The 11,358-nt window shown below is 43.1% G+C and overlaps 1 protein-coding gene across 1 annotated transcript in view; it reads right to left on the reverse strand.

The window, feature by feature from the left end:
- LOC129850486 (dolichyl-diphosphooligosaccharide--protein glycosyltransferase subunit STT3B-like) overlaps positions 1-2,216 on the reverse strand; it is a gene marked incomplete at its 3' end in the record, with an annotated part of 11,999 nt that extends 9,783 nt beyond the window's left edge. Inside the window, exon 1 of the mRNA XM_055916874.1 lies at positions 2,133-2,216. Within this exon, the coding sequence (XP_055772849.1) occupies positions 2,133-2,135 (3 nt within the window). The remainder of the gene's footprint in view (positions 1-2,132) is intronic.
- Positions 2,217-11,358: the final 9,142 nt, after the last annotated feature.

Genomic DNA, 11,358 nt, shown 5'->3' on the forward strand with positions numbered 1-11,358 from the left:
TGTACGTACCACAGCTCGCTGTCCCTGTACGTACCACAGCTCGCTGTCCCTGTACGTACCACAGCTCGCTGTCCCTGTACGTACCACAGCTCGCTGTCCCTGTACGTACCACAGCTCACTGTCCCTGTACGTACCACAGCTCACTGTCCCTGTACGTACCACAGCTTGAACTAGTGACCATCTGCTCAAAAACACACGTGACCGCCCAGTGTGCCCACTTGACGATGGCTTTAAGCAAGGCTGAGTCAACACTGTTCCCTCAGGATTAAAAGGAGAGTGATTACAGTTCCCTCAGGATTTAAAAGAGTGATTACAGTTCCCTCAGGATGTAAAGGAGTGATTACAGTTCCCTCAGGATTTAAAGGAGAGTGATTACAGTTACCTCAGGATTTAAAGGAGTGATTACAGTTCCCTCAGGATTTAAAGGAGAGTGATTACAGTTCCCTCAGGATGTAAAGGAGAGTGATTACAGTTCCCTCAGGATGTAAAGGAGAGTGATTACAGTTCCCTCAGGATTTAAAGGAGTGATTACAGTTCCCTCAGGATGTAAAGGAGTGATTACAGTTCCCTCAGGATGTAAAGGAGAGTGATTACAGTTACCTCAGGATTTAAAAGAGTGATTACAGTTCCCTCAGGTTTTAAAAGAGTGATTACAGTTCCATCAGGATTAAAAGGAGAGTGATTACAGTTCCCTCAGGATGTAAAGGAGAGTGATTACAGTTACCTCAGGATTTAAAGGAGAGTGATTACAGTTCCCTCAGGATTTAAAGGAGTGATTACAGTTCCCTCAGGTTTTAAAAGAGTGATTACAGTTCCATCAGGATTTAAAGGAGTGATTACAGTTCCCTCAGGATGTAAAGGAGAGTGATTACAGTTACCTCAGGATTTAAAGGAGAGTGATTACAGTTCCCTCAGGATTTAAAGGAGTGATTACAGTTCCCTCAGGATGTAAAGGAGAGTGATTACAGTTCCCTCAGGATTTAAAGGAGAGTGATTACAGTTCCCTCAGGATTTAAAGGAGTGATTACAGTTCCCTCCGGGTTTAAAGGAGAGTGATTACAGTTCCCTCAGGATTTAAAGGAGAGTGATTACAGTTCCCTCAGGATTTAAAGGAGTGATTACAGTTACCTCAGGATTTAAAAGAGTGATTACAGTTCCCTCAGGATTTAAAGGAGAGTGATTACAGTTCCCTCAGGATTAAAAGGAGAGTGATTACAGTTCCCTCAGGATTTAAAGGAGAGTGATTACAGTTCCCTCAGGATTTAAAGGAGAGTGATTACAGTTCCCTCAGGATTTAAAGGAGAGTGATTACAGTTCCCTCAGGATTTAAAGGAGTGATTACAGTTCCCTCAGGATGTAAAAGAGAGTGATTACAATTCCCTCAGGATTTAAAGGAGTGATTACAGTTACCTCAGGATTTAAAGGAGTGATTACAGTTCCCTCAGGATTTAAAGGGGAGTGATTACAGTTCCCTCAGGATTTAAAGGGGAGTGATTACAGTTCCCTCAGGATTTAAAGGAGTGATTACAGTTACCTCAGGATTTAAAGGAGTGATTACAGTTCCCTCAGGATTTAAAGGAGAGTGATTACAGTTCCCTCAGGATTTAATGGAGAGTGATTACAGTTCCCTCAGGATTTAATGGAGAGTGATTACAGATACCTCAGAATATAAAAGTGTCTCAGAGTGTATCACTGTGCTTTCCCCGAGGGACTAAGGAATGACGATGGATGTTTGTTCCTGTATTTACTTTACATATTTCATTCATGAGATGACAGCTGCTGAAGGTAACTGAATGGAAGGACAAGGACACCTGTTGCTGTGGTTATAATGACTTACAGACTCAGCATTGTGGAGTGCAATGGGAAGTACACAACAACATTTACTGGCTTTGTGTTCACTGAAGACAACCTTCAGATAGCGTGTGTGTGTGTGTGTGTGTGTGTGTGTGTGTGTGTGTGTGTGTGTGTGTGTGTGTGTGTGTGTGTGTGTGTGTGTGTGTGTGTGTGTGTGTGTGTGTGTGTGTGTGTGTGTGTGTGTGTGTGTGTGTGTGTGTGTGTGTGTGTGTGTGTGTGTGTGTGTGTGTGTGTGTGTGTGTGTGTGTGTGTGTGTGTGTGTGTGTGTGTCCACTCACCATGTAGAAGTATGAGAGGCAGCAGCCTATGGTCCAGAACACTGATCCAGTCTTCACTGATTTCACCTAACAGACAGAGAGGAGACGGTTCCTATTGTTACACATTTTTATTCAAACATTGAAACATCCCAAGACACTGGACAGTAATACGGTGGCAGAGAAATCAGCAGTGAAAAACACAGGGTGTATCCCAAATAGCACCCTATCCCTGTAGTGTACTACATCTAACCAGAGACCTATGGGCCCCCGTCTCAAAGTAGTGAACTCATATAGGGAAAAGGGAACCATTTCAGACGCACACGGTGAAAAACTAAACGTTTTACCTTCCGACAGAAATAAGGCTTAAAGAGACAGTAGAGACATAGAGCAGCTGCATATTGAACAGGGACAGTAGAGACATAGAGCAGCTGTATATTGAACAGTAGAGACATAGAGCAGCTGCATATTGAACAGTAGAGACATAGAGCAGCTGTATATTGAACAGGAACAGTAGAGACATAGAGCAGCTGCATATTGAACAGGGACAGTAGAGACATAGAGCAGCTGCATATTGAACAGTAGAGACATAGAGCAGCTGTATATTGAACAGGGACAGTGGAGACATAGAGCAGCTGCATATTGAACAGTAGAGACATAGAGCAGCTGCATATTCAACAGTAGAGACATAGAGCAGCTGCATATTGAACAGGGACAGTAGAGACATAGAGCAGCTGCTTATTGAACAGGGACAGTAGAGACATAGAACAGCCTCATATTGAACAGGGACAGTAGAGACATAGAGCAGCCTCATATTGAACAGTAGACACATAGAGCAGCTGCTTATTGAACAGGGACAGTAGAGACATAGAACAGCCTCATATTGAACAGGGACAGTAGAGACATAGAGCAGCTGCATATTGAACAGGGACAGTGGAGACATAGAGCAGCTGCATATTGAACAGTAGAGACATAGAGCAGCTGCATATTGAACAGTAGAGACATAGAGCAGCTGCATATTGAACAGTAGAGACATAGAGCAGCTGCATATTGAACAGGGACAGTAAATTATTCATGTTTTTTCCTTAACGACCTGCTAGACCGCCACACTACACAGCATTAGCTCATTTCAAACTAGAGATCTGTAGCTCACAGAACCAGACATCTTAGGCAGTGTGTGTGTGTGTGTGTGTGTGTGTGTGTGTGTGTGTGTGTGTGTGTGTGTGTGTGCGTGTGTGTGTGTGTGTGTGTGTGTCTGTGTGTGTGTGTGTCTGTGTGTGTGTGTGTGTCTGTGTGTGTGTGTGTGCGCTTGTGTTATTAGGCTAATAAGGCTTGACTTAAACAAGTCTGATTTACAACCTAGGATTGGACAGATGAGAATTAAAATGTTCCACAAAAGCCTGCGAGACGTTAATGCAGATTAAATAAAGTCAACAACAGGAAGAGTAATGTATCTGGGGTATGTTGCCACGGTTACAACACTTAGATAGGTTCAGCTGGGACTTATGAGCTGATTGGTTTGCCCTATTTGTTGTTTGTTTACTCCGTGTTAAGGCTGGGGATTCAGCAGTTCAAAACACACACACACACACACACACACACACACACACACACACACACACACACACACACACACACACACACACACACACACACACACACACAGACACACACACACACACACACCTACATGTACACCAGCGTATTGGAGCCAAACTTTATTTTTTATCTATTAATTAACTGATATCAGTTTGATATCAAGAAGCTTTATTAACTATATACTGCACTGTCTTTGATGACTGTTTGTCTGTGTTCGTCGCTGCTCAGTCAGACGTCCATCTAGTTAAAGACAGAAGTGTCTCCAGGTCTTTGGGAAGCGGCCTGGCAGATATAAAACAGTTGAATGGAAGGGTTTGGGAAGTTCGATGTTTAGCTGCATGTGTAACAGGTTGTTTGGCCTGAAAACGTGTGATGAGTAACCTTGTCCCCAGAGCTGATGCCTAAACTGAATTGACCCTAAATCTGCCCTGTAAAAACACTAATTAAATCCTGCAGTGTGTCTGTGTGTGTGTGCGTTTGGGTTTAATAACGGTGACCGGTATCCCGGCACATCCCGACCAAGCTCCGTACTGTTTCCCCCCCACCAAAATAATGATGGGTTCCGTGGACCAATAAAATAAAAAATTTAATGAAAGCACTAATGCAAAAATACTAAATCTGCACGTGTGAATAGCTGCATAGCTACCCAAATATATATATATATATATGGCAGTATTCACACTAACCAGAAACCATGGATACATGGCAGTATTCACCCAAACCAGAAACCATGGATACATGGCAGTATTCACCCAAACCAGAAACCATGGATACATGGCAGTATTCACCCAAACCAGAAACCATGGATACATGGCAGTATTCACCCAAACCAGAAACCATGGATACATGGCAGTATTCACCCAAACCAGAAACCATGGATACACGGCAGTATTAACACTAACCAGAAACCATGGATACATGGCAGTATTCACCCAAACCAGAAACCATGGATACACGGCAGTATTCACACTAACCAGAAACCATGGATACATGGCAGTATTCACACTAACCAGAAACAATGGATACATGGCAGTATTCACCCAAACCAGAAACCATGGATACACGGCAGTATTCACACTAACCAGAAACCATGGATACATGGCAGTATTCACACTAACCAGAAACAATGGATACATGGCAGTATTCAACCAAACCAGAAACCATGGATACACGGCAGTATTCAACCAAACCAGAAACCATGGATACATGGCAGTATTCACCCAAACCAGAAACCATGGATACATGGCAGTATTCACCCAAACCAGAAACCATGGATACATGGCAGTATTAACACTAACCAGAAACCATTGATACATGGCAGTATTCACCCAAACCAGAAACCATTGATACATGGCAGTATTCACCCAAACCAGAAACCATGGATACATGGCAGTATTCAACCAGACCAGAAACCATGGATACATGGCAGTATTCAACCAAACCAGAAACCATGGATACATGGCAGTATTCACCCAAACCAGAAACCATGGATACATGGCAGTATTCACCCAAACCAGAAACCATGGATACATGGCAGTATTAACACTAACCAGAAACCATGGATACATGGCAGTATTCACCCAAACCAGAAACCATGGATACATGGCAGTATTCACCCAAACCAGAAACCATGGATACATGGCAGTATTAACACTAACCAGAAACCATGGATACATGGCAGTATTCAACCAAACCAGAAACCATGGATACATGGCAGTATTCAACCAAACCAGAAACCATGGATACATGGCAGTATTCACCCAAACCAGAAACCATGGATACATGGCAGTATTCACCCAAACCAGAAACCATGGATACATGGCAGTATTCACCCAAACCAGAAACCATGGATACATGGCAGTATTAACACTAACCAGAAACCATGGATACATGGCAGTATTCACCCAAACCAGAAACCATGGATACATGGCAGTATTCACCCAAACCAGAAACCATGGATACATGGCAGTATTAACACTAACCAGAAACCATGGATACATGGCAGTATTCACCCAAACCAGAAACAATGGATACATGGCAGTATTCAACCAAACCAGAAACCATGGATACACGGCAGTATTCACACTAACCAGAAACCATGGATACACGGCAGTATTTACACAAACCAGAAACCATGGATACATGGCAGTATTTACACAAACCAGAAACCATGGATACATGGCAGTATTTACACAAACCAGAAACCATGGATACACGGCAGTATTCACACTAACCAGAAACCATGGATACACGGCAGTATTCACCCAAACCAGAAACCATGGATACACGGCAGTATTCACACTAACCAGAAACCATGGATACATGGCAGTATTCACCCAAACCAGAAACCATGGATACACGGCAGTATTCACACTAACCAGAAACCATGGATACACGGCAGTATTCAACCAAACCAGAAACCATGGATACACGGCAGTATTCACACTAACCAGAAACCATGGATACATGGCAGTATTCACCCAAACCAGAAACCATGGATACATGGCAGTATTCACCCAAACCAGAAACCATGGATACATGGCAGTATTCACACTAACCAGAAACCATGGATACATGGCTGTATTCACACTAACCAGAAACCATCGATACATGGCAGTATTCACCCTAAACAGAAACCATGGATACATGGCAGTATTCACACTAACCTGACAGCACAAACCAACGCATTTAACCATGGCAACGTGACTGGGAATATGGCTGAATACAAACAGTGTAGTTATTCCCTCCGTAAGACAATCAAACAGGCAAAACGTCGGTACAGAGACAAAGTGGAGTCCCAATTCAACGGCTCAGATACGAGACGTATGTAGCAGGGTCTACAGACAACACGTCCTACAAAGGGAAAACCAGCCATGTCGTGGACACTGACGTCTTGCTTCCAGACAAGCTAAACACCTTCTTCCCCCGCTTTGAGTTTAACACAGTGCCACCGACGCGGCCCGCTACCAAGGACTGTGGGCTCTCCTTCACCATGGCTGACGTGAGTAAGACATTTAAACGTGTTAACCCTCACAAAGCTGCCGGCCCAGACGGCATCCCTAGCCGCGTCCTCAGAGCATGCACAGTGTGTTTACGGACATATTTAATCGCTCCCTATCCCAATCTGCTGTTCCCATTTGCTTCAAGATGTCCACCATTCTTGGGTAAAGGAACAAAGCAAAGATAACTGAACTAAATGACTATCGCCCCGTAGCACTCACTTCTGTCATCATGAAGTGCTTTGAGAGACTAGTCAAGGATCATATCACCTCCACCTTACCTGACACCCTAGACACACTTCAGTTTGCATACCGCCCCAAAAGATCCACAGACGATGCAATTGCCATCCCACTGCACACTGCCGTATCCCATCTGGACAAGAGGAATACCTATGTAAGAATGCTGTTCATTGACTACAGCTCAGCATTCAACACCATAGTACCTTCCAAGCTCATCATCAAGCTCGAGGCCCTGGGTCTGAACCTCGCCCTGTGCAACTGGGTCCTGGACGTCCATACGGGCCACCCCTAGGTGGTGAAGGTTGGAAACAACACTGGCGCCCCACAAGGGTGCGTGCTCAGCCCTCTCCAGTACTCCCTGTTCACCCACGACTACGTGGCCACGCACACCTCCAACTCAATCATCAAGTTTGCAGACGACACAACAGTAGTGGGCTTGATAAGCAACAACGACGAGACGGCCTACAGGGAGGAGGTGAGGACCCTGGGAGAGTGATGGCAGGAAAATAACCTCTCCCTCAAAAAAAACAAAAAAAAAATGATCGTGGACCTCAAAAAAACAGCAGAGGGAACACGACCCTATCCACAGACGACGGGACGCAGTGGAGAAGGTGGAAAGCTTCAAGTTCCTCGGCGTACACATCATTGACAAACTTAAATGATCCACCCGCACAGACAGTGTGATGAAGAAGTCACAACAGCGCCTCTTCAATCTCAGGAGGCTGAAGAAATTTGGCTTGGCCCTTAAGACCCTCACAAACGTTTACAGATGCACAATCGAGAGCATCCTGTAGGGCTGCATCACCGCCTGGTACAGCAACAGCACCGCCTGCAACCGCAGGGCTCTTCAGAGGGTGGTACGGTCTGCCCAACGCATCACCGGGGGCAAACTACATGCCCTCCAGGACACCTACACCACCCGATGTCACAGGAAGGCCAAAAATATCCTCAAGGACAACAACCACCCGATCCACTGCCTGTTCACCCCGCTATCATCCAGAAGGCGAGGTCAGTACAGGTGCATCAAAGCTGGGACCGAGAGACTGAAAAACAGTTTCTATCTCAAGGCCATCAGACTGTTAAATATCCATCACTAGCTGGATTCCACCCGGTTACGCAACCCTGCACCTTAGAGGCTGCTGCCCTCTATACATAGACATGGAATCACTGGCCACTGTAATAATGTTACTCAACCCTGCACCTTAGAGGCTGCTGCCCCACATACATAGACATGGAATCACTGGTCACTTTAATAACGTTACTCAACCCTCCACCTTAGAGACTGCTGCCCCATATACATAGACATGGAATCACTAGACACTTTAAATAATGGAACACTAGTCACTTTAATAATGTTTACATACTGCTTTACTCATCTCATATGTATATACTGTATTCTATTCTACTGTATTTTAGTCTATGCCGCTCTGACATTGCTCAATCTAATATTTATATATTTCTTAATACCAATATTTTACTTTAAGATGTGTGTATTGTTGTGAATGGTTAGATATTACTGCACTGTTGGAGCCAGGAACACAAGCATTTCACTACACCCGCAATAACATCTGTTAAATATGGACCAATAACATCTGTTAAATATGTGACCAATAACATCTGTTAAATATGGACCAATAACATCTGATAAATATGGACCAATAACATCTGTTAAATATGTGTATGGACCAATAACATCTGATAAATATGGACCAATAACATCTGTTAAATATGGACCAATAACATCTGTTAAATATGGACCAATAACATCTGATAAATATGGACCAATAACATCTGTTAAATATGGACCAATAACATCTGTTAAATATGGACCAATAACATCTGTTAAATATGGACCAATAACATCTGTTAAATATGGACCAATAACATCTGTTAAATATGGACCAATAACATCTGTTAAATATGTGTATGGACCAATAACATCTGTTAAATATGGACCAATAACATCTGATAAATATGTGTATGGACCAATAACATCTGATAAATATGGACCAATAACATCTGTTAAATATGGACCAATAACATCTGTTAAATATGGACCAATAACATCTGATAAATATGGACCAATAACATCTGTTAAATATGGACCAATAACATCTGTTAAATATGGACCAATAACATCTGTTAAATATGGACCAATAACATCTGTTAAATATGGACCAATAACATCTGTTAAATATGTGTATGGACCAATAACATCTGTTAAATATGGACCAATAACATCTGTTAAATATGGACCAATAACATCTGTTAAATATGTGTATGGACCAATAACATCTGTTAAATATGGACCAATAACATCTGTTAAATATGGACCAATAACATCTGTTAAATATGGACCAATAACATCTGATAAATATGGACCAATAAAATGTGATTTGATGAAAGTGATATATTAACACTCTGGCTTCATTTATACATTAGATCAGACACCGCAACGCTTTAAACCAGGCTAGTGTAGTGAGGCCAATAACCTCCCCTACATTTAAACCAGGCTAGTGTAGTGAGGCCAATAACCTCCATATGTTAGGCCTACATTTAAACCAGGCTAGTGTCGTGAGGCCAATAACCTCCCCTACATTTAAACCAGGCTAGTGTAGTGAGGCCAATAACCTCCATATGTTAGGTCTACATTTAAACCAGGCTAGTGTAGTGAGGCCAATAACCTCCCCTACATTTAAACCAGGCTAGTGTAGTGAGGCCAATAACCTCCATATGTTAGGTCTACATTTAAACCAGGCTAGTGTCGTGAGGCCAATAACCTCCATATGTTAGGCCTACATTTAAACCAGGCTAGTGTAGTGAGGCAAATAACCTCCATATGTTAGGTCTACATTTAAACCAGGCTAGTGTCGTGAGGCCAATAACCTCCATATGTTAGGCCTACATTTAAACCAGGCTAGTGTAGTGAGGCCAAAAACCTCCCCTACATTTAAACCAGGCTAGTGTAGTGAGGCCAATAACCTCCATATTCTAGACCTACATTTAAACCAGGCTAGTGTAGTGAGGCCAATAACCTCCCCTACATTTAAACCAGGCTAGTGTAGTGAGGCCAATAACCTCCATATGTTAGGTCTACATTTAAACCAGGCTAGTGTAGTGAGGCCAATAACCTCCCCTACATTTAAACCAAGCTAGTGTAGTGTGGCCAATAACCTCCATATGTTAGGCCTACATTTAAACCAGGCTAGTGTAGTGAGGCCAATAACCTCCATATGTTAGGTCTACATTTAAACCAGGCTAGTGTAGTGAGGCCAATAACCTCCATATGTTAGGCCTACATTTAAACCAGGCTAGTGTAGTGAGGCCAATAACCTCCATATGTTAGGTCTACATTTAAACAAGGCTAGTGTAGTGAGGCCAATAACCTCCATATGTTAGGTCTACATTTAAACAAGGCTAGTGTAGTGAGGCCAATAACCTCCCCTACATTTAAACCAGGCTAGTGTAGTGAGGCCAATAACCTCCCCTATATTTAAACCAGGCTAGTGTAGTGAGGCCAATAACCTCCCCTACATTTAAACCAGGCTAGTGTAGTGAGGCCAATAACCTCCCCTACATTTAAACCAGGCTAGTGTAGTGAGGCCAATAACCTCCATATGTTAGGCCTACATTTAAACCAGGCTAGTGTAGTGAGGCCAATAACCTCCCCTACATTTAAACCAGGCTAGTGTAGTGAGGCCAATAACCTCCCCTACATTTAAACCAAGCTAGTGTAGTGAGGCCAATAACCTCCATATGTTAGGCCTACATTTAAACCAGGCTAGTGTAGTGAGGCCAATAACCTCCCCTACATTTAAACCAGGCTAGTGTAGTGAGGCCAATAACCTCCATATGTTAGGCCTACATTTAAACCAGGCTAGTGTAGTGAGGCCAATAACCTCCCCTACATTTAAACCAAGCTAGTGTAGTGTGGCCAATAACCTCCATATGTCAGGCCTACATTTAAACCAGGCTAGTGTAGTGAGGCCAATAACCTCCATATGTTAGGCCTACATTTAAACAAGGCTAGTGTAGTGAGGCCAATAACCTCCCCTACATTTAAACCAGGCTAGTGTAGTGAGGCCAATAACCTCCCCTACATTTAAACCAGGCTAGTGTAGTGAGGCCAATAACCTCCCCTACATTTAAACCAGGCTAGTGTAGTGAGGCCAATAACCTCCATATGTTAGGTCTACATTTAAACCAGGCTAGTGTAGTGAGGCCAATAACCTCCATATGTTAGGCCTACATTTAAACCAGGCTAATATGTCAACTGGAGGGTGTGTCCACTAACCCATAGATAATATGTCAACTGGAGGGTGTGTCTCTACTAACCCATAGATAATATGTCAACTGGAGGGTGTGTCTCTACTAACCCATAGATAATATGTCAACTGGAGGGTGTGCCTCTA

The sequence above is a fragment of the Salvelinus fontinalis genome, unplaced genomic scaffold, assembly GCF_029448725.1.
Source record: "Salvelinus fontinalis isolate EN_2023a unplaced genomic scaffold, ASM2944872v1 scaffold_2069, whole genome shotgun sequence".
Classification (NCBI taxonomy): domain Eukaryota; kingdom Metazoa; phylum Chordata; class Actinopteri; order Salmoniformes; family Salmonidae; genus Salvelinus; species Salvelinus fontinalis.